Source organism: Notechis scutatus, chromosome 12 (genome assembly GCF_049901735.1).
Source record: "Notechis scutatus isolate UNSWTSFEM ecotype Mainland chromosome 12, rNotScu1.2, whole genome shotgun sequence".
NCBI lineage: Eukaryota > Metazoa > Chordata > Lepidosauria > Squamata > Elapidae > Notechis > Notechis scutatus.
This window is the reverse complement of record NC_142020.1, coordinates 16,342,601-16,366,094: the sequence shown is the minus strand read 5'-3', so window position 1 is coordinate 16,366,094 and position 23,494 is coordinate 16,342,601. Positions and strand designations below refer to the sequence as shown.

The 23,494-nt window shown below is 50.1% G+C and overlaps 2 protein-coding genes across 3 annotated transcripts in view; one reads left to right on the top strand and one right to left on the bottom strand.

Moving 5' to 3' along the window:
* SLC5A10 (solute carrier family 5 member 10) overlaps positions 1-23,494 on the bottom strand; it is a 39,911-nt gene that overhangs the window by 9,209 nt on the left and 7,208 nt on the right. Inside the window, exons 7-8 of the mRNA XM_026683217.2 lie at positions 21,949-22,154; positions 20,931-21,066 (exon numbers count right to left, since the gene is read on the bottom strand). Of these exons, the coding sequence (XP_026539002.2) occupies positions 20,931-21,066; positions 21,949-22,154 (342 nt within the window). The remainder of the gene's footprint in view (positions 1-20,930; positions 21,067-21,948; positions 22,155-23,494) is intronic.
* SACK1G (scaffolding CK1 anchoring protein G) lies at positions 1,070-23,386 on the top strand. 2 transcript variants are annotated; one of them, XM_026683215.2, is made up of 5 exons: positions 1,070-2,239; positions 13,380-13,547; positions 16,210-16,334; positions 17,030-18,487; positions 21,482-23,386. In XM_026683215.2, exons 1-5 carry the CDS (start codon positions 1,757-1,759, stop codon positions 21,735-21,737), a joined length of 2,490 nt encoding a protein of 829 aa, XP_026539000.1. In that variant the 5' UTR covers positions 1,070-1,756; the 3' UTR covers positions 21,738-23,386. The 2 variants fall into 2 exon arrangements, with proteins under 2 accessions (XP_026539000.1, XP_026538999.1); XM_026683214.2 differs by having other exon boundaries at positions 1,071-2,239; positions 17,030-18,563.

The following is a 23,494-nucleotide window of genomic DNA, read 5'->3' as shown; positions in this document are numbered from 1 at the left end:
ATCCTACTGTTGTTGTTGTGGGTTGCACAGTCAGCCAGATGTTTAGCTGGCCCTTTTATCCACCTATGGAGGCCTTCTTCCCAAGGACTCGGGAGAGGGAGGAGGTGACTTGTTTCATAACTTGCAAGGTCTCCTCGGAGGATGCCAGAAGCAAAACTGACTTTTGCAATTGGCTGAGGGTAATTTTGTTATTGTCATCCTCATCCGAGTCCTCCTTATTTAATCGAGCTGCCCATTCCAGCCGCTTACCAAATACAACAGCAATTAAAACAATTAAGCACACAAAGCAAATAAAACAACACAGCCCGCATTCAAAAAAAAAAAAAAAAGCCAACCACCGCTCAATCCCAAACACAGAACAGCGCAGTCCAAACGTGACACCCCCCCCCAGCCTTGGGGTGTTTTGGGGGACCCCAGAGGATGCCACCCCTGTCTCTGGGGGGGGGCTGCTCCAAAGGGGGGGGGGCGATAGAAAAGGCGGGTTTCCTCAGTTCCACGAGAGAGCAACCTTTCATGCAAGCGCCCTGAAGCGCCCCCGTGTAGGGAAGAGGGGCAGAACCAACTCGAGAAAGGCCGTCCCTCCCCCCCTCCCTCCCTTCCCGGGCATCCCAGGGGGCCAAGACCCTCCCCCTCCTTCCCCTTCCCCATCTTCTTCCAGACTCTTCCGAGGATCCCTCGACTCCCTCCTGCTGTATGCAAAGAAGGAGCGGAAACTTTGCCCGTGTTTGGAAAGACGCCGGCTGCCTTGTGCGCTCGGGAGGCCAAAGTCTGACCGGCTGTCCGGCCGGCCTCTGACCCCCCAGCCCCCCTCCCGCCTGCCTGGCCTGGCCTGGCGTGGAAGAGCAGAGATCCGACTGGGGCGGTGAGTCAGTTTCCTGCCTCCCCTCCGGAGCCGGGCAGGTTTTGGCACCGCGAGAGCCCCGCGTGGGACAGGCAGGAACAGGGGCCGTCGGAAGGCGGGCGGGGCCACCTGGGACTGCAGGTGAGGCCAGGAGGAGGAGGAGGAGCGGCTTACTCAGCCGGGTCGGGGCTTTTGTTTCTCCTCCTCCTCCTCCCCTCCTTTCTCCACCTCCTCTTCTCACGAGGACTTCACTCCAGGCAGACGCCGCCGGAGGTTCCAGCTGTCGCCCGGCCAGATCCGGCACCTCAGGAGCGCGCCCGGCGAGGCAGCCCAGCTGGCAGAGAAGGGAGGCCGGGAGGAAGAGGAGGGCATCGGACGAGGGCCGCCAAGGAGACGGAGCTCCGGAGAACAAGAGACCCGTCCGAGCCTGGGCAGATGCCTTCAGACTGAATTCCTCCACCTTTCGTCACCGGCGCCTCGGGGGATCTGGAAAGCGGAGGGTGGCGGTGAGGAGAGGGGGTTACTGGGAAGTTTCTGACGGAGGAGGAGGAGGAGGATCCGCCGAGGGAAGGAGTCGTTTGGGGAAGGGGACCGGCCTCCGGAGGCTGCTTTCCACCCTTCGTGGTCTGTTTACAAGAGTTTCGGGAGAGGAAGTCTCGGGGAGCATGGGGAGACTCCTTGGTACTTTGGGTTCTACGAGATGAGATGAGGGACCAGGCCAGGACCTGGACGTGGAGGCCAGAAGACCCTGAAGCATCCACAACTTTGGCGAAGACTTCTCAAGAGCCGGAGAACTCCATTCACTGCTGCTAACTGCCCAACTCGGGAATAACCACTCAGTTATTTCTTCCACGCGTCTGAGCTTGTCTTGATTCTTGGAGGAGCAGACCCTCCTCCCGGTTTCCGAGCCCAACCATGGCCTTCTCCCAGGTTCAGTGCCTGGACGACAGTCACGTCAACTGGAGGTCCAGTGAATCCAAGCCCGAATTCTTCTACAGCGAGGAGCAGAGGCTAGCCTTGGAAGCTCTGGTAGCCAAAGGGCCGGACGCCTTCTACGAAGTTCTCAAGAAGGAGAGCATCCGAGACTTCCTGTCCGAGCTGGAGCTCAAAAAGGTGCTGGAGACCCTGGAAACCTACGACCCGGGTGCGGAGTTTCCCCTCAAGGAGAGGAGTGGCTGCGTGGACAGTGGCAGCCAGAGCGATGACCAAGGCCCCGGGCCTTCTTTGGAATACTGGCCGGAAAGATCGGACCGATCCATCCCGCAACTGGACCTTGGCTGGCCAGAGGCCATTGCGTACCGTGGGGTGACCCGGGCGGCCGTCTACATGCAGCCACCCATTGACTGCCAGCCCCACATTAAAGAGGTCGTGCGCAAGATGATCTTCCAGGCCCAGAAGGTGAGAGGGCTGGGGGTGCCGTGTGTGTGTGTGTGTGTGTGTGTGTGTGTGTGTTGGGTTAGATGTCTTGTCTGGATCTCAGGAGCTTCCGGGGAGGACCGCCTGGAGGGTGAGCCACCACAGAGCTGGTCTGGGGTCTCGGTGAGCTCATCCCGGGCTTTGCTTATGGCTGCTCTCTGATCTGGTGGCAGGTGAGTTCCCAGGATAAGGTCCCATCTCCCACCCAGAGGATGGGAGAAGTGGTGGAGCGACAGGTGGAAGAGCTAATGGTTAGAAGCCAGCATCCGTGATGCTGGAAAGACTGGGGAGATAGAATGGGGTGGAAGGAAGAGGCCCCCATTCCCAGAAACCGACTCCCCAAAACATGAACCAAAACTGAGCCAAAACCTCCGTTTTTCATTCTTTCAACTCTCAGCTACTCGCCTTCCGTAACCCCAAATAGCTATTCGTGGGGGAAAGTCCTCGCACTGAAGGTGGCTTCCAAGTCTGGCTGAAAGGCTGAGGGTGGGGTTTTTTTAAGCATTTCCTTTGCTTCTGGCCTCGGGGTCTCCCAGGTCTAAACATGGCACAGAACCAGCCAGAACCACTTAGAAAAAGAAATGGAACAGGGAGGGAATCGGATTCAGTACACGATGCACAGCTGGGAAAAGGCCATGTGCTTCAAAGGCCCCAGGCAACTTTCAGTCTCAGTGTTCCCAACTGTAAAATGGGAGTAACTGTGACCTAGATTTTTCAGGCTGTTGCAAGAAAGAGATAAAAGGCTACTTATTAAAATTCAACCCCATATTATAAACAACTACCTCAATCAAAAGTAACTGCAGATGGTCTCCATGTACTCTCACTTGATTAACATATTTCAAAACCTCCAGTCCAGCCCTGGACATACCTCTCCCTCCTCCTCCTCCTCCTCCTCCTCCTCCTAATTCACTTTCAACTCAGATTAATTAAAATTGGGAGAGAGAGATCCAGGCCCTGATTCGTTTTCAATCTTTAGAGCTTCGGTTGATGTTTAGCAATCAAGCATCCGCAGCTGGCGCGAAGGCGATTTTCATTGCAAAAGACAAAGCTGCCAGCCCAGAATAAATACATAAATTTATTTACTTTTACAACATTAGGTTGGGAAACGAAAGCTGTCAACGTGCAAATAAAGGTGTTTTCTAGGATGTGCCTGCTGGCGGATTCCCACACATTTATATCCCTCTTGAATTGCAGTATCAAAGAGTATTTTGTAGAGGTAAAAGGAACCCAAACCCCATTTTTTAAATCTTCGGTTGCCTGTCATCAAGTCATAATGAGAAATTAAATGTATTATGAGAAATGAAATATAATGCCTGTAATTATATTTGAAAGATGTTGAGCTTGTGCCAGTCCATCGCATTCCAAGTTGGGGAGAAGTTGGCTTTGTCGGGAAGATTAGAGACCCCACCATGCAAGGGGTCCACAGTCAAAAGAGTCAAGATGGCAGCCACAACTGTGCCAACAAGACCCTGCCCTCTTTTGATGTGGGATGTGTGTAAAAAGGGATGGAACATTGTGGTTGTGTGGCTGCCATTTTGAGTCTTTTGCAGAAAGGAGCATGGACACCCTTGGAAGAAGATGAGATTTAGGTGGCCCTTGACTGGCACCTGCCAGAAAGGCTGCCCATGGCCATGGCTTATCAAAAAGCATGCCAGGAAACTTGGATTGGCCAAAACCTTGGTCGGCATTGGAGATCAAGATAAACGGCCCTCTCTGATTATGACCGCAGCAAATGGAAGATGGTATTTTGGAGCAGAAGAGGATAAAATAGGAAAGAGCAATAATGAGTACCAGAAAGGAAGGAAGGAAGGAAGGAAGGAAGGAAGGAAGGAAGGAAGGAAGGAAGGAAGGAAGGAAGGAAGGAAGGAAGGAAGGAAGGAAGGAAGGAAGGAAGGAAGGAAGGAAGGAAGGAAGGAAGGAAAGAAGGAAAGAAGGGAAAGAAGAGAATGAAAGACAAACAGAAAGAAAGAAAGAGAAAGAAAGAAGGAAGGAAGGAAGGAAGGAAGAAAGAAAGAAAGAAAGAAAGAAAGAAAGAAAGAAAGAAAGAAGAGAAGGTAGGAAGAGAAAGAAAGAGAAAGAAAGAAAAAGAAAGAAGGAAGGAAAGATGAGAAAGAAAGAAAGAAAGAAGGTAGGAAGAAAAAGAAAGAGAAAGAAAGAAAAAGAAAGAGAAGGAAGGAAAGAAGAGAAAGAAAGAAAGGAGGGAGGGAGGAAAATAGATCTGTGGTCTGTCTGGGAGGCCAAGGAAAGGGAAGGAGGGATCGCTCTGAATGAAGAAGGTCTCTTGGAGCAGAACTGGTTATATAGGCAGGGAAGGAAAGGTTTGGCTTTAATAATAAAAGGCCTAAGACATCCTGCAGGGAGCCTACTTTGCTGTCATCTGGACTGTTATGTGCAGGAAAGCGCACATCCACAGGTTGATGACAATTATGTTACACTCCATTGCAAAAAAAAATCTGCAATATTCTAAATAGATGCGGTCCAGGGAAAAACACTCTACCAGGTGACAAGAATAAACGGGGGAGAGAGTAAAGGGAAAGTCTTTGGAACATCAGAAACCTAAGAATGGTGGTTGGTTTGGTGAGCCTCTGCTTAGGACAAAGTCTATTCATACCTTTGCATGAAAAGGAATTAATATGATTCTAGAAGCATAGCTGATTTCACTGCTTACTATGAATGATGGAGAAAATTAGCAGCTTGAAGGATGACGAGATGTTCTAAATGTGGAGCCAACCTTTTGTATGCCAGTATCAAAGTGGCCTTTTCAAAATATCGAAAGAATACAGAGCTTTATGATGGGCAGAAGGTGTTCAGATTCTTGTTTTTTAGTTTTAGTTTTTCTTTGCTGAGAAATATACATGTCTGTGAGAAAGTAAGTTTACCTTGTGTTTATTGATTTAGAGAAAGCATTTGATAAAGTTGAATAGGCCTGACATTTGGAATGTTTTTCACAAACATGGAACGGAAGGTTGGTTGCTAAGTATAAAAAAAAATGGCATAGGATGGAGGTGTGAGAATTAAGAGATGCCTTGCGAATGGGTCAACTGAAAGCAGGACATCATACCTGAGGATTGTTTACTGCATTTCTGGATAAACATGTCAGAATAACCTTTGGTGACAGAGACATGTCTTGTTTTGATGATGTGGACACATCTGTATTTTTCTATGCAAATGATGCCGTGTTGTTGCCATCTTGTCGTCAACTGAAAATTAATACAGCCAAGACTATGGAAGTTGCACCTGAGAGGATAAACAGAGTGAATGGTTGCAAGTCTATGCATAAATGGTGAAAAACTAAAGCGAGTCGATTAGTCAGCAACTGACTTGAAAAGCTGGGTTCACAAGTCACCTTAAGCCAGGATTGTCTAATTGATTGGTTGCATTGACTCTTGATGAGTAAGAGCAGCTGAATTCACACATTCTAGGTAAGTTTATCTCCAGAAATCAACAAGCCCCTGATTGCTTCACGCTGGATCTCAGGGCGCTGAGTTTTTGTTGAGCTGATCCATCCGGACTCCACCAAGAACTGTCTTGGACAAGCTTGGGCTTGTGAAACCCTTCTAGCCATAACATCAAAGTGTCCTTAGGAGATTAAGCTCCTCTTTTGAGCTGCCTTGGCTTAACTTAGAATTGGTTAGGCACCAAGAATCTGTTTTATTTGCAGTAGCAAAAGTGATCATCCTGCGTTTCTAATAAGCCTGCAGAAAATGGCCAAATGGCCACTTTTTTCAACATAAAATGAAAATAGTTCTCAGTATTTCAAAGCTTTCCTAGGGGATTCTGGTGCCTTTCGTCCCCTGCCCAGGTGTTTCTCTTAGGGAAGAGTCAGAAAATGTGGTGGCAGGTCTTGGATGGAAACATAACTCTTGGAGCTGGGAGATCTCCTATAATGTCAGATGCAGTTCCAGGTTCTGCCTACTTCAAAACAGGTCTTCTCGTGGACAAAAGGCGCACTCCAGGTTCAAAGGTGCTTTCTGAACAGAAATGGAGCCTTCAGTGTAGAAATATTCAAAAGCTGTAGAGAGATTGACAGCTCATTGACAGCTTGGCTGACTTGACCAAGGAGCCTGAATCTGAACGCATCAGTGGGACCTTATGAAGAAGGGCAGGTCTGGATGCCTTCAGTTGGGTGATTCCAAATTTCAGCAACCATCAGGGCTATGTCAACATGATCTGTGGGGTTTCTAGTTTTTAGAAGAACTCTGCAGCTGAATTGCACCCATTAAGGAGTGACAACAGAAGGCAAGAAAAGTAGAGTTGGAGAGCGAGACAGGCAGCATATAAATTTAATAAATCATTAAATTCTCAACATTCAAAACTAGTTTCTCATATTGTCTGGGACGATTCCACCTGTCTCTTTTCGGGCCACTGAATCACAGACCAGACGCCTTTAGGGCAGGTCAAATTCCACGTCATTTCTGTGTCACATTTTCTCACAACATTTGATTTTCAAGATCTGTTGCCAACAGCTGCCATTGGCAAATCCTACAGCAGCAGGCTAGATTGGGAAGTCAAAAAGATCCTGCAAAAATCCAGAAACAAATCTCCAGTGCAGTTGTTTATGAAACCACTGGTCGAATTGGTGGGGAAATTTTCTTTTCAAGTGGCCCCTCCAGGGCAGCTGAGTGCTGATGAGGTCCTGTCTCTTCTGATATATTTTTCTTCCGGGTTCCTTTGTTCATCCTTGCTCTGAACGGTATTATTTGAACATTGCTCCAGGTCTCCAAATGGATGTTTTTGAGACCACAGTTTCTTCTTTTTTTGCAAATCTCACAAATGAGAATTCTCTCTACAAACAAAAGGCTCCAATTTGTCTTTTTCCATTCCTGATCCATGCAAACCTGTTGCACAAACATTATTTTGCCTCCTGAACCAATCCAGGGTGATCCACTCCAGAAATGAACCTTGGCCATAACAGCCCTTTGGAAAAAAAGGAAAATGTGTTCTTGGAAGCAATCGAGCAAAAAGACAACCTGAGCAGATCAAAGGTCTGACGAGATACGAGCTTCCTTTATCCTTCCCTTAACACTTCTTTTCAAACCTGCACGGGTGACACAGTGGTTTTCCCAACAGCCACACTCAGTGGTGTGTTTCTGGATGCAGAGCCAACCAAGGGTGTTGATTAAGACCAGGGCTCTCCAAACTTGACAATGTTAAAGACTTGTGGACTTCTGCTCCCAGAATTCCTCAGCCAGCATTGCTTAAAGTTGCCAAGTTTAGAATAACAGACTTGGGCAGGACCGTGGAGGTCATCTAGTCCAACCCCCTGCTCAAGCAGGAGACCCTATACCATTCGAGACAAGTGACTGTCCAGCCTCTTCTTAAAAACCTCCAGTGATGGAGCCCCCACAACTTCTGAAGGTGGTTCCACTGGTGGATTGTTCTCCCTGTCAGGGAGTTTCTCCTTAATTCCAGGTTGCTTCTGAACTTGATGAGTTTCCATCCATTGCTTCTTGTCCTCCTTCTGGTGCTTTGGAGAGTAGGTAGGCCGCCTCTTCTTTGGGGCAGCCCCTGAGATATTGGCACAATGCTACCATGTCACCTGTAGCCCTTCTTTTCATTAAACGAGTGTTGAGACCCCTGGTTAAGAGCGTGGAAAAACAGCTTAGGTTTGGCTGGCCCCTCATTGCATCCTCTAGATTTAAGACAAGCTACTTCACCCAGTCTTCCAAGGCCACAAACAGGCTGGGAGAAATCTGACAATGCTTCCTAATCCACTCAAAAATGCAGACCAGCCGCATAGTCTAAATAACTGCAGAATAGTAAAACTCCAGTGATGGAGAGAGACCTAAGAAAGGGCCAGGATCTGTAGCTCCCAGCAGGCCAACGGGCGGAAAGTGGCTTGTTTTACGGTGGACAAAACGAAGCAAAGAGAGGAAGCCCACAGGAGGAAAAATCCCTTTTCTAAACTGGAGGAGAGCTTGGGAAACTTGGCTTCTTACTCCGGCATTTGACAATCAGAGAACTCAATTCAGTTGGACTCTGGACAGAGAGCAGGATTTATTTTGGCAGGGGGGAGGGAGGAAAAAACCATTAATCCACCGTTTGGATGGTGATGCTGAATGATATTCCTGAAACGTTTCCTTGGGTGGGTTTGTGAAGCATTCAACAGTAGCATCCTGTCCAGAAACTATACGTTTATAAATAAACATATAAATAGTATTACGCACGAATCAATCTAACTCTGCATGGTCCTTTTTGAGAGAGGAAGCTGCTTCCTGTAAGTTTCAACTTTGAGACCTGGAGACAGAAATCCTGGTTAAGAAAATCGCAAACCAGGATATCTTGGGGTGTTTTTTGGACTGCGATGTCCGTGAAATCTTTAGCAGAAATTCAGCTTTGGTCTGGGACAAAGATATCTGGTTCTCTTTTGGAAAAGGCTAAAAACTTTTAATGTTTTTTTTTTTAAAAAAAAAATTTTTTGCAGGGACTATATGCTCTTTGTCTCTGTTTTAATCGATAATTGAACAGAATAACCTTTTCGCTCAGCTGCCTGGAAACCTGCATCAGAAGAAAGGACCTTTTTGCCTCCTGCTGTTGGTACAAGGGCTGGAAGGGACCTCAGAGGACTTCTAGCCCAACCCCCTACTCAAGACATCCTGGTCAAATGGTTGTACCGTTTATTCAAGTGTATCTTTAGGCTCTCGGATCAGCCGCTGATGCTAGTTACCTAGCAGGGGCAGGTAAATGCTGAGCTGACAGGGCTCTGCCTATTTGCCCTGGTAGCCAAAGCACTAAAAAGAATTATTGACTCACAAAGGAGGAGGAACAAACACTGACCGGCTGCACTGGGGCCTCTGCAAACAGCCCTGACTTCTCGGTTCTGCTCTGCTGTTCCAGCTAGGATCGCTCAGCCTGACCTCCCGATTACCCCGTTGCTAACAGCACAGCCCCTGGCCCAACCTTCCGGCCCCGGATTCTTTCAGCAAAGCTGCTCTTCCCCACCTGTGCACCTTTCCACACCTCTTGCAGAGCCCGGGGCTTCCCTGGGGAGAGGCAGTCTACCTGCAGAGGCAGTGGCAAGATTGCAGGGTAGGTGCCTCGATCGCAGAGGGTCTGGTCGGCCCAGGGAGAGAACTGGGCACAGAGAAGGGTAAGGGTTTATAAGGCAGCCTCCCCCCCCCTCACCGCTCCCCATTTCCAAGGATGGGATCTCAAGGGCACTTTTCTCAATCTCTGCAACTTTTAAGGTGTCTGGACTTCAACTCCCAGAATTCCCCAGCCAGCATGACGGAAACAGGGAGGAGGTCAGATGCTGGGAAGGGTGCAGGACTGCTCATTCCCCTTCAAAGCCCCTGGTGGATTGTAGGGGACTGACAGACAGCAAGAAGATGGACAGATGGAAGGCTACGGTGGAATCAGGAGGCCTGAAGGCTGCCATCTTGGGGGGCAGCAAGACAGAAGAAGATGGATCCTTTTCCAAGCATGCTTTTTGGGGAGGGAGGGTCCCAAGCTAGCCAGCTGCTCTGAGCGAACCTCCACCCAAAAGTAACCAAGTTCGTCTAAGGCAGAGACGAACCATTTGAGAACTCCTCAAGAACATCCCACCCTGGAGAAACAAGAGTTTGGGACAACCGGTGTCTTCCCCAAGCAAATCATCTCAGACAACAGAATTATCCGTTGTGAAAGCAAAAAATAAAAAAAAATCAGGATCTTTTTTTCAGCAAGCAGAAGCTGCTTCGGGAGAAGACTTGGGACCCAAGAGACACTCAAGGTTTGTTCTCCAAAGAGCTTCGAAAACAGGTTCCGTGTGCCTGGCCCAAGATGAAAGCCGGAGACGGCAACATCTGGGAGCGCCTGAAGGGGAATTTTGCCCTTAATTATGCCAATAAATCTGATCCCAGTGAAGGTTGCAGGAGGAACAAAACATTACTTTGCAAGGGAAATCGGAGACCCAGAAGTCAGCACCAGTTACACACCCACATGGACGTCCACAGGATGTGGTCACAAAAAGTCCACCCACAGTCACAGGCGTCAGGAACGTTCCACGTGGAACTTCGATCCCACCAACTTAGGGCCACTATCTTGCCTTTTGGGGACCCCCAGCCCACAAACTGGTCTCCCTGACAAATTATTTCCCTGCCTCCCTCCCCTCCTGCTCTTCCCATCACAGCTGGGGACTGAGCAAAACCAGCCACGGTTTCTCAATTGTCCCTCGGATTATGTGCACAGCGATATAAGTGCTGTGCTTGGTTCATGGTGCATTTGCGAGATGCTCAGGATGGAGCGGGATTATTAAGCGTGGTTAAAAGTCCTTGTCTTGAGACAGCCAGCTAATTGCTCCACGTGACAAGGGGAGCTTAAGTAGGCCAGGGGAGAGGCCTCCGCTCGCTCATGAGGTGGCATTTAACAGCTTGGCTTGGTGGTGTACACAAGCCACTCAGCCTTCCAGGCGTGCCTCGGTTGCCCAATCTGCCAAGAGCAGGTTACATGGCTGCGTCCGGACCTCCCATGGAGAAGAGGCCCTGTTCAATCACGATCGCCTCGCCCAGAGATACATCTTCCAAAGCCTGGAATGAAGGCGCAGCCGATCAAAAGGAACCGAAAGACGATGGTTGAGAAAACATGGTTGAGACAGCCTGTTCAACGTTGAGCCCATTCCCTCCCATTGGGCAAACCCCAAAACAGCTGGCACCGTGGCCAGATCCTGACACGCCTCAGTTGCAACGGGTCCACAAGCACCACGTAGGCAAAGGGTAGCCTCGTGAGGACCTCTCGATCTATCTCAACCGCTTCTAGAGGCCTCTTAGCCACCTATGGTCCACCTGGTGTGTCCTGGGGAGGGCAGGAGGGGGCACACTAGGGATCTGGACTTCTTTGCCACCGAAGGACTTTCGGGTTCTTGGGTCAAGGTATCTAGGTGGGGCCTCTTTCCTCAAGGACACCCCCGTAAGTAGGACATGGGAGAGCCACAGACACTGTCTCCACCATTTCTGGATGGTGATTTTTTCCCCAAGGATCCCCTGAAAGACCCCTGTTGGAAACTGGGGAGCAGAGCAAACGAAAGACCACCTTCCCCAGAAGGTGATTCCAGAGAGTCGAGCTTTTGCAACATGACCTGTTGGAGAATGGGTTCCCACGTTGCAACCTCACAGCTTACGTAGGGACTCAAACACAGACAGACCCAAAGTGTGTTCTGCTGGCTCTTTCACATGTGTGAGTGTGAGAGAGAGGGGGGGAGAGAATGAATTAAGTCCTGGCACAAACAGCTCTGAACTTAATCAGCTCCTGAAATGCATTTCTCCCCTTTTCCTTCTTTCAACCAACAACTGATGCGCCCGTGCAACAGATCAGAGCCAGATCCAAAAACCTTCGCCCAAAACTGGATCCTGCCCCAATAACCACATTTTGGGTTCTCCCAGGTGTCCAAAATCTTATTCTGCACCAATGGTCCACACAATCCACTTGGCAAGATCAATCAAAGTCAAAACCATACAGACTCAGCTCGATTAAATCTCGGATCGTTTCAGGGTGTTGCACAAATCCAGCCTGTTTGGCTGGTTCACTTTTGGAGTATTGTGAGGATCCAGAATCCTGTGACTTACGTTTCTTTTTAAAAAGGTTTGGCTACCGAGATCCTTGATTTTTCCCTTTAAGCAAGAAAAGTCAGTTAAAGTCTTGCCTATAAGAACCAGAAGCAACCTTCATTTAAGTTTTTTAGAGTTTGGGTGTTTTTCTATTGTTGTTGTTGTTTGATTGTTTATGTGTACCTGTTTGGTTTGTTTGTTTTTAACTGTGTGGGCAGCTGATAGTTGGGTGTGTAAAATGAGTGGCTGTACAAATTGAATGACCTTTGCTTGTAAATAAATCCCATTATTCCCTCCCTCCCTCCCTCCCTCCCTCTCTCTCTCTCTCTCTCACACACACACACACACACACACACACAAAAGAATGCCTTACTGAAATGTTTTCCAGCCTTGCAACTTTGCAGGTTTCAACTGCATCAACTCGGTATCTCCCACGAAATGCGTAAAAACGAAAGTATTTTTTCCCCCAGCTCTTGTTTGGAGAAACAGGCCCACCCACACAGCTGGGACCCAGATGGAAAAGATTTTCCTTTTGGAGAGGCTGGCCAAGCGAGAGAGGGAGAGGGATTTTTTTTTTAGTGCAACATGGAACCCGGCCCTCTTAGAACACCTTTTGGCTTACAGCAAGCCTCTTTCAGCAGAAGCAGAGATTGAGATACTGATGTTTAGGAATTGGGACTCTTTGCTCCTCTTTGGAAGTTGGAGCTGCCCCAAACTCAGCCTTTGAAGAGAGGGGACTCTCTATGGAGAGTCATCCAAGTCATGGTTGTCCCAAAGGTGCCTTTTCAAAAGGCAGCTGGACTTTCTTGGGGTGGGGGGGTTCTTGAAGACGCTTCGCTTTTCCTGCAAGAAACTTTTGGGGAGAAACTATGCACTGATAACTTAATAGCCAGGAATGCTCCTGGGGGGAAGATGGTCTGCGTTGAGGGTTTGTTGCTGGAAAATGGATTTTGTTCTGCCCCCCAAACATTGGAATGTGGTTCCCATACAAGCAATTAACAAATGCCACCAGCTCAAAGATGGAGGGTGGATTTCACAAGGCATCCAATCCTGGGCATCCAATCCTGGGCTCTTGAATATTTGGGGTGAAATGGAGAACCAGTGTGTGTTGATCCAAGGAGAAAGTTCTAGGAAGTTTACGGGGTGGAATCAAGGAGCAACATTTGCTCTACTCTAGCACGTAAAGGGCGGTGAGATGAGAAGCAGTGAGTCCCAGGCCAAGCAAAATCGTTAGGTAAACCTTGAACCAAAACCTCCCAATCTGAAGGCTGGGAAGAGAACAGTCCAATTTCCATTGGCTTGAAAAGGGAGGAAGACAAAATGTAGAATTTGAACCTTGAAGTGGGCATGGAGAAAGAGCGTAATTGTTCCGTTCTACACGAGGAAAATCTTCCATGCAGATAGTTTCTGTCAAGCCATTAAGAGAGCCGCATTGTGGGGTGAATCAAGATTTATTGCCATGCTTGGTGTGAATCAGGCACCTCCAGAAATGCTGGGATTACCACTCCCAGAATCCTCAGCCAACTAAGGTAAGGCCAGGTCTGGAAATACTCCCCTTCTGCTCCCGTGGCTGAGGTCTCTTTTCTCCCTCTCGGCAGGTGATCGCGGTGGTCATGGACATGTTCACGGACGTTGACATCTTCAAGGACCTCCTGGACATTGGCTTCAAGCGGAAAGTGGCCATCTACATCATCATAGACGAATCTAACCTGAAATATTTTCTCCAGATGTGCGAGCGAGCCCAGATGCACGCCGGCCATCTGAAGGTAAACCAGCCCCGAGCCTAGCAAACGGTCCAGTTGAAAGGTGGTCCACGAAAGGGAAGAGATAAAAGACCCTCGGGGTGCTTAAGAGGTTTCCTCTTGTAGTCTGAGCTGATGTCTTCATTGGCCAATTCAGGGTATAATTACTTTCCCGTTTTGCAATAATTGCAACTTCCCCAAATTCCTTGAAGCCTTGGCTTCGGAGAGGGCAGCGCCTGCCAGCCCATCACATCCATGATGGAGCACCCCAGCGCTTGCGAAAAGCGTCTCCATGGCACCAGTTGGCCGTGATATTGATCTCTTGCAAGCACATTCCTGGGCTTAGCCTGCTCTCTTCCAGTCGTTCTTCCATGCCAGAAAGCGGCTGGTGATGGAACCAGGTTTGTCGTAGTCTTCACATCAGAGCATGCTTGGCAATCTTGAAACACTGCTGAAAGAGATACAGGGCTGAGCAGATGAGCTCATGCCGTGCCCTTTGCCCTCTTGCTGGCCACGTGCACTTCTATTCCCCGGGCCAAAGGTGAGGCCCCCCTTGGTTCTCCTTTTCAAAACACAGAACTGCACTTTACCCATTGGGAGATTGTAAACAGAAAACACCTTTGCCTTGAATGGCCCTGGAGGAAGGCCTTGCATTCCAGCTCACCTATTTTCTTTGAAAACTCTTGTTTTACGCGGCTCCACCTTTAGCACATAACGCCAACAAAAGGCCTGGCTGTGGAAGGGAGCTTGTATTTATTTATTTCAAAGCTCATAAGCTGCTCCAATCAAAACCAACTGTATTTGCTTCAAAGATCTGGAGATGTTTGCTCGTGTGGGCTCCAGAGGGACTCCAGGAAGCTGGATTCTCCAGGGCTGTAGAGTAGCGTTTCTTAACCTTAAGAACTTGTAAGATTTGTGGATTTCAACTCCCAGAATTCCCCAGCCAGCTATGGGAACTGAAGTCCACACAGTCCCACCTTTGAGGTCCTAAAATTCCACAATTTCCTTTGGGGGAACAGCAGCTCCCTTCCCATCAGCCTTGGGGTCCATATGAGGACACCCGAGCTTCAGCATCATCCTACCTGGCAAGAGTCGGCAGGCAGGTGCGCGGGGTCAGCCACAAGGCACCCTGGGAAATGTCTCCAGCTCGCCGAGCGCAGGTTTGCCCAGTGACTCAGCCCTTGGCTGAAGCTTTGATGCTGTTCCTCTTGGCTGATTGCTCCCGTTTTTTGTGTCCTGCTCCGGCCGGCTCAATCAACAAATTGCTGTCACTTAAGACAGCTGCCTCAACCGCATTTTTCCCCCTTACTTTGTTGTCAATTCAGGCTGCTTATTTTCCATGGACTCTGCTTGCTTTTCTTCCGTGGAAGAGGGGAGGGGAATAAGCATAACGTCATCCATTAACTGCAGAACAAAACAAGGTGTTCAGCCTTAAAATACCGGCTGGGTGAGGAAGGGCCTGAAGAATGAAAAAATATGTATGGTTTTGGAACGAGAACAATTCAAGGTTAATTGAGCCCTTGGTCTCCACCTTCTGCCTGGAGGTTTTCTCTCCGCTTCCCTTTGACCCAAACTTTTACAGAAGTTTTCAAGAACTGTTAAAGCAGCCCTCTTCCGGATCAGCCATCAGGGTTTGTTGACTTTTTGCCAACCCATGGCCTTTCTCAAATTCAGGACATCTCAAAGTTGAGCGTAGTCACACCGAAGACAATAAAGACGGGAAAGTCCAGCCCTGGGCTTTCTGCCAGCTTTCCCAAGAACTCTGCACGTGGCCTTTGGTTAGTCCCTCAAGTCCCCTTCCAGCTTCATTGGCCTGCTCCTTCTGACCTGCCCTTCGTTTGCCCGCGTTGACTTGTTTCTACAAGGAAACTTTTATATTTCTTTCTTCAGCTTCCCATTTATCTTTATTTCTCCTTTTAAAACATTTCTGCAGGTCGTCCTCAGCTTACAGCCATAATACAGGCTGCCCAGTATGGTCGTTTTAAGGTGGAATGGTCCTAAAACGGGTCACCCCATAACCAACCCGGTTTTTGCAAACTTTTTTTTTTTTTTTGCAGTCATTGTTTAGCAAATGTGCCAACTGGTTTGTGATGGGGTGTTTTTGGCAAAAAAAAACAACAACAACCCAGAAGCAAATTTCAGTTTTCAGCAGAAACATCATAAAAACCTCAGAGACATTAATGTGTGGTATAAGGCTAGTCCGCCAGGGAAATGGGTTTAGCTCAGCACTTTCTCAACACGGAGGAGGCTCCATTACAGGGAGCGCGCAACACTTGTTGGCGTGTTGCAATTCTGCACTTTTCTGGTTTTCACACACCACAACTTCCTACATCCTGCTTTCACCCCAGCCCCTCCCTTCACCAAAGCCAAGAGAGGTTTGCAAAACAGGCATCGCACCGTCCAAATTATTTGGGCTTTGCAAAGGTGCTTCGGTAATCAGCTTGGCTGCCTCTTCTCCCTTGCACCAAACAGGTATTGTGCTGAATAAGTCAACCTTAGATGGCCGGCTTTGATCGGCCATGCCACACCTGCTCCCGCCTCTGCCCTCCGCCCACCCGGGTTGGAAACCACAACTCTGGCTCCCAGGTGCCCAGAGTGAAAAGAAATGTCCTTTAAGTGCCAATCGCCCGATCGCCATCTTTCCTCCACTGTTTTCCGGCTCACCTCTGTCCTTTTGTGTCTGCAGCACCTCCGTATCGGCACGATTGGGGGCACCGAGTTTTTCACCCGCTCCGCCATGACGTTCAAGGGGGCCTTGGCTCAGAAGTTCATGTTTGTGGATGGGGACAAAGCCATGTGTGGCTCCTACAGGTAGGTGGAGAACCTGGAAAAGCCCCGGTTTGGGGTCCCACTCGCTTCAGGGGGCTCTTCATGCAGAGGAAGGATGCTGTGGGAGAACTGGGGGTGTGTGTGTGTAAAAGACCTCCTATGGGAGACCCTTCAGCCCAAGAGAGCCTTCCAATCTCATGGGAGGGATCAGACAGAAAATTGGGGGCATTGCTACAACCAAAGCTTTCATACTTAGCTCCTTCTCATGACCCACAACCAAAATGAACAAGCAGCAACTATTAAGATTTTGCACACAAAAATGGTCTAGATGTGCATTGAACCCAAGTATTTGGCTATAAAAAAACACACCCTTGCATGGTTTGTCATAGTGCTTCTCAACCTGGACAGGTTTAAGAGGTGTGGACTTCAACACCCAGAAGTCCCTGGGCTGGAGAATTCTGGGAATTGAAGTCCACACCGGCAATAGCACTTAGACTTAGATACCACTTTATAGTGCTTTACAGCTCTTTCCAAGCGGTCTATAGAGTCAGCCTCTTGCCCCCAACAATCTGGGTCCTCTCATTCTGGGAATTGAAGTCCACCTCTGCCCAGGTAAAGAAACACCACCATCCTAGATTTGAATAGAGCTACTCCTTAGCCAATTTTCCTTTTAAACGTTTTCTTCAAGGTCAAGAAACTGTCAGTCCCCAACTTAACCCTCCCATCTTCCCTTCCAGCTTCACCTGGTCAGCCGCGAGGACCGATCGGAACGTCATTTCCGTCCTTTCGGGCCAGGTGGTGGAGGCCTTTGACAAGCAGTTCCAGGAACTGTACCTCATGTCCCGGAGCGTCAGCCTCAAGTCCATCCCCATGGGGGAGGAACCAGAACCTGAGCCAGTCATCCTACCTTCGGTCATCTCGCTGACCCCGACCAACTCTATGGTGAAGAAACTGGTCAATCCGAAGTACGCGTTGGTCAAGGCCAAAAGCACCGAGCAGGTGGGCAACGGCAAAGCCAGCAGTGACAAAGTCCTCACTGAACCACGGCCAGAAGTCCAGAGCAAGGTCGTCCCTGAAGACCGTGTGTCTGAGAGGCCCAGCAACCTCATGGAGAAGGTGCCACCCATCCACCCAGGTCTCCTCAACCTGGAGAAGGCCAACATGTTCGACTACCTGCCCACCTGGGTGGAGCCCGACCCAGAACCCGGAAGCGAAGTTCTGGGCTACATCAACATCATTGACCCCAAGGTGAAGAACATCCAGCTTTCTCAAATCAACCGCATCAAGGTGTGTGATGTCTCCAAGGCCAACGCCCAACACAAGCAGCTGCTCAAGCAACAAAAGGCCCTCGAGGCCAAGAACAGAGCCGGTCAAGAAGGGGCCAAGAACAAACCTTCTCAGACCTCCCCACCCCTGGTGGAATCTGCCCCTTCTCCAGCCCATGCCCAGGAACCTCCCTCCAAACCCTTGGCCACCAGCCCCACGGAAAAGGCTCCCAGGCACCTGGTCAACGGGGAGACAATCGCCACTCTGGCCAACAACAAGCACTTGAAGCAAATGCTGGACCCCCAAGCAGAGAGCGGAAGCGCTGCTGCCCCAGTGCCCAAGCCCAGGAGAGCCCATGCGAAGGACCCTGTCCCCAAGAAAACAGGACACGCAGAGGAGAGGATGGTGACGGCCGGAGACCCCGCTGTGCACCAGCCAGGGACCAAGGCCACAAACCCATCCCCCAAAGAAGGGACCCCACAGGTTGCCAACGCAGGGAACCATCTCAAGGTGAGCACGGAGGGCGCTGGGACTGAGGAAGGAAACGCCCTTTTCCCCGTAAACGGGGTGCAGAGTGGTGAGGGGGAGGCGGAAGAGGAAGAGGAGGAAGACTACGTGACCCTCAGTGACCACGGAAGCCTCTCCAACAGCTCCCCTGCCCATAGCTGCCACCTCTCCAACGCATCCAACCACTTGGACAGACACGGGGGGGCGGGCCAGATGTGCCCCCTGAGGAGGACCAACTCCGACTTCCTTCTCAACGGAGAGAGGCCCGGCCTTCACCACTTGCAGCGGAAACTGAGTGAGCCTTACATCAGCCGGGGGACCTTTGTAAGCCCCCTGGGGAGCCCCCCACCAAGGCTTTCTCCGCCTCTGGAGGAAGCTGCTCAAAGGAGGAGGCAGAAAAGTGACAGCCTGGAGGAGACGAGGTGCGTTTGGGAAAGGGGCCATCCCCTGCATGCTTTACCTGCTGGCTACATTACCTGTACGAGCGAGGCTCCACAGGTAGGCATCTCTGTGGTAGCTTTCCACCCTTAGCATGTGGGTTCAGCTCTAGGAGACCACCCAGCAGGGTTCCCTATAGCAGAAAACGTGGGTCTCCTCTAACACAGAACTTGGGCAGGGACGGTCCCAGCCGTCCCTGGAGAGAAGGGCCGCTGGAGAGGTGACTCCTTGTGGGAGCTCCTTTCTCAGAGGGGTGGGCTGGGAGACCAGGAGGACCCTTGGGTGCTGCTGCTCTGAAACACACTTGTATTCAATAGCTGCAAAGACGGAGAGAAGACAAGAGTCTTATCTCATTGAGCATCGTATCTTCTCAGTAGGCCACCAAACATGGCATCCGCCCAGCTGTTCTCTTCTGCCATCTCCAATGCTGGAGGTCAGGTACAGGCCTTAAGATCACAAACAGCTCCACCCTCTATGAATTGGTCTCTTCTCCTTTCAAAGCCATCCAAGTTGATGGCCTTCACCACCCCTTGGGCCAGCAGTTCCAGAGTTTCCCTGTGAGAGCACCGTAAGGCAGCTCTAAGAAATATCCCTCTAGATCAGAGGCCAACAGCAATAACCAACAACCGATAACCCAACCCTGGGCCTTGGTCGTGCCTTCCAACCCAACCCAACACCATCAGCTCATAAAAACGTTCGTTGTGTCCACCAACATTTCTGTGGGGTATTGAGGGGTGATCCTTTGGCTGGGAATTATGGGAAGCAAAGCCCAGGCCAGATCCACCAAATAGGAACAAAAATAGAACAGTTGTAAAATAAGGGTTGATATTGGGAGCTATCCACGTAGGATGGACATCCATTATAGCCATTGGTCACAAATGGGGATCATTTGAAGTCGCTCTGGGTTGCTCTCTCAGTAGTGAAGTTACAAGACAATTGAAAGCGGTAATTGTTAGTCTTTCTGGCCCTCCCATCCAGAGAACTGCAATTAGCTCTAGTTGCTTAATCTCGTGGCCCCAGAGGCAAAATGTCTTCCAGGCCCACATTTCTCTCCCATCTTTGCAACACTTTCTCATATTGAGCCACCTCTTCTCCTCCCAGAACTCCTCCTGGTGATATGGGGACAAAACTGGCAGCTCCACAGTTCTGATTTCCTCCCAAATTTATCAAGTCTTTCCCAAGAGCTCAGCTAAGAGCTCTGCACTAAGCCACCTGGGGAAGAGCCATCCAGAGGTCAACCTTTCTTCTCCCCAAGTGCTTCAAACCCAGATTTAGGACCAATGCTAAGTGGAGATGCCGGGCCTTGTCATGTCCAGCTGCCAAGGTCCTCCGTCCAAAGCCTCAGAGTCCAAATATGTGGTAGCTGAAGACCATCAAAGGAAGCAGAAGAGCTTTAGCAGAAGAAGACTGCTCACACCCAAAGGTTGCGATGGGGTGTCTAAAGCCAACCTCATCCTTTTGTGGCTCCCCAGGATGTTTTGTGACCGACAATCTCCAATGGGGGATTTTCCCCACCAGGTTCACACAAGCCATGTTCTCGTTCTTGGCTTGGCCTGCTTTCATGAATTTATTAGGTCATTAGTGTTTGTATTCTTGCTGCAATCGTATGCCTCTTGGCGATGTAGACATAATATATATACTCATGTGTATAAAATGCAGGAAGAATAAAAACAATGCCATCAAAATTATATTGAAATGGAGCAATACATAATTACATAAAAGCCAGTGCAGTTATCCAGCTAATTAAATGGAAGGGCTCCACTTTAACCTTAACCTCAGCAACTCAAAGTTAGGTGGAGTTCAGCTCCCAGAATTCCCAGCCAGCAAATTAAAGAAAAGAAAGAAAGCAACACAACAACAGCGACAATTATACAAAAGGGCTTTCGTGCATAGGTATAAGAAGCACATTGGGCAAAGCTGCTGGTTATTACTATTAACTATTAGCGTTGTCAACAAACCACAGTTGACTAACAAGACTTATCCTAATACCGGACAGTCCTGAATTCTAGCATTAGGAGGAGGAGAAGTGCAGTAACCTTGATGGGCATCAGACAAGCTATGGATAGAAATACCTCCCCTCTCCACCCGCACAGGTTCCCTGAGATGCTTGACAGGTTTCGTGCACCGCCTGTCAATCACTTTGCACCCTTGAGGTGATTTCCGGAGGGTGACTTTCTCAACTGGGTTCAGGAAGTGAGCAAGTGATCCCAGTCCAGGGAGGGCAGGGCAGAAACTGCCCCCCGGCGAGGCCAGTCAATTGCCCTGAGCCAGGGCACCGAAGAAGTCAATGGCACCGTTCTCCTGTCCTGGGCCAGCTGCATTGGCCAAGCTGAGCACATGTGCCCACCTGGCAGCCACTTCCCTGGGCTAGGCTGGGTGCCCCAGATCCATGGCCTGTTTTATTTTATTTTTTGACATGCGCCTTACCTGGGTAGAGAATTCGGCTAATCATGCCTGGCATAACAATGACAATCATTGGCAGCATTTTCAGGTAGCTGGCAAGGATGGAGGCGGCCTTGGCGTGGTTGAGACTCCTGGCCGAGAGGGACCTCTGGACAATGACCTGGAAAGACACGACACAAGTGTGGATTCTCCCAGAATTGAAAAATCCCCATGTTGGTTAGGGAATTCTAGGAGGTGAAGTCCATCCATCTTAAAGCTGGCAAGGTTGAGGAACGCTGACCCTCTCCCTCTCTTTGCAACTTTAAGACGGATGGACTTACCTCCCAGAGTTGAAGGGAGTTGAAGTCCACCCAAACTTCTTAAAAGTTGCCAACCTTCAGAAACACGGATGTAAATTTAGTCTGCGGAGTCAAAACAGTTATTTCCAATACGTTTATGGGAGCTGGACTCTGTCTCTCAGCCCTTTGCAAAACTCAACTGTGCACTGGACACAACTGCATGCAGATGTTTCAAGGGTCCCTTTCCCCTTGTCGATGCTGACACTCAACGGCTCCTGTTTTCTGCTCTCTCCACAGGGCCCTCAACTGTTCTGCTATGGATCCCGGGTGCGAGTGTCGACAGAACGAGGCAAAAGCCAACCCCAGCAGCGGAAAAGCTCTGAGGAGGGCAAACGGCCACAGGACAGAACTGGGGCCAAGAAAGTTGCCCCAACCTCAGGCAACCCCTTGTTCTGGCAAAGGAAGAACTTCACCTCGGCTAAGAATGCCCAGCCCGACCCCGTCACCCACCGAGGGGGCACAAGTGCCCCAAGAGCCCCTGGTCAGTCCCTGACTCCACTCCCCGAAAGCCAGAAGTCACCCAAAGAAACAAGGACTCCGCTGGGCATTCCTCTGTCCAAGCTCTCCCAGTCGAAGCACTTGAAGACCAAGGCCTCCCAATTGGAGTCCAAACAGAAGCCAGCTGGGACCTCCCACCCCAAGGACCAGTAGGGCCGGTGGAGGCACCCGCATGACTAGTGGGGGCTGGGCTGCTTTGCAATTACCTGGTCGGTGCACCAGTACCATGTGGCCAAGACGGTCAGGCCCAGAGTCATGCCTGTCCAGGGCAGGTCTCCGCTGACGGGATCCCGGAAGAGGTGCATGGCGTCCCGCCTGGGCAGGTGGCAAGTGGTGTTGGGGACAATCTTTGATGGGGTGGCAGCTAAGTAGGCCTCCTCCAGGTTGTGGTAGCCCCCGATCCGGTGGAAGGCTGCCCAAAATAAAAATCAATGGGGCAGGAAAGGAGAGGACCCACGAACAATGGCCAAGCAACCCCCCACCACGCCCCCTTGTCTGTGTTCCTCCAAAGCCAACAGTTCCCATGTCCCTCCTTTGTCCCCAAAGAATGAGGGGGGACCCGGGCTTCCTACCCACTCAGGAGAAGAAGAAGGGGGCCAACACATTGTGCCCCAAAGCATTCAAAAGCAGAGGCCACGGGCCGTGAGAAGCAGCTAGGTCCTCTTTGTAGGCCATCTTGGGTTCAGTCCCGTTCAAGAGTCAAACTCCAGTTGATCCTAAGTCTTGGGTCCACCTCTGAAGCACCATCTAACCATGAGGAGCAACCAAGGGCTCACCGCCTCCTCCACCAACTCCTCAGCTGCCCCAAACCCTTCAATAAGCCAGAAGAATCTGTGGTGCATCTACAGGGCACCAAGTTGAGCAAAGTTGCGCTAACCGCAATCTCCACCAGAGACCCCAAAGGAAGCTGCTCGCAATGTTCCCAGAGGCCCATCTGCACCTCCAGCAAGGGGGGAATCCCACCTTCTGAGATTTGGCCCCCTGCGCCCGCGCACCTCACAGGTGCCAGGGCCCCACGGATGAAGCCAGAGTGGCATCACAGACACCCCAAAAGCCACCCTGGCATCCCATGCCCCGTAATGACAATGCGGTGTTGGCATTGCCCTCCCTTCCTTTCTATGCACTCTACCCCACCTGGTTAGCTCACTCACCTTCCCCTTGACAGATTTCACTCCCAGAAAGCTAAAGGCAGGAGCTGAAAATTCAAATTTCACCCTACATATGACTTGAATTTTGGGAGGAAAAGGGCCAGGCATCCCAAACAGAACAGAATAACAGAGTTGGAAGGGACCTTGTAGGTCATCTAGTCCAACCCCTGGCCCAAGCAGGAGACCCTACACCATTTCTGGCAGATGGCAGTCCAATCTCATCTTGAAAGCCTCCAGTGGTGAAGCTCCCACAACTTCTAAGAGAGGAGAAGGGAAGTCCAAGGAAATGACCGTGTGGAGGAGGTGGGCAGCGCACCAGCCAGCCAGGAGGGTGCTAAGGAACCCTGGCAGGCTCCGCCTTCGGTTGGCCGTCCGATTCCAGCATAAATGCTGCTAAGAGTTGAGGTGCCTGGGGGGGATGGCCTTCGTGTACCCTGTGTCCAAAACCATTGTTTACAAATGTAGAAAGAGAATAAAGGTCTTTAAGCTGCAGAAACACGTCTGGCTCTTTCCACCCAACAGGACTGAATTGGGTGGGTGAAATAATTGGAATTTAAGAAAGGACCGTCCCTGCCCTGAAAGACACAGGAAAGCCTTCCCGGGG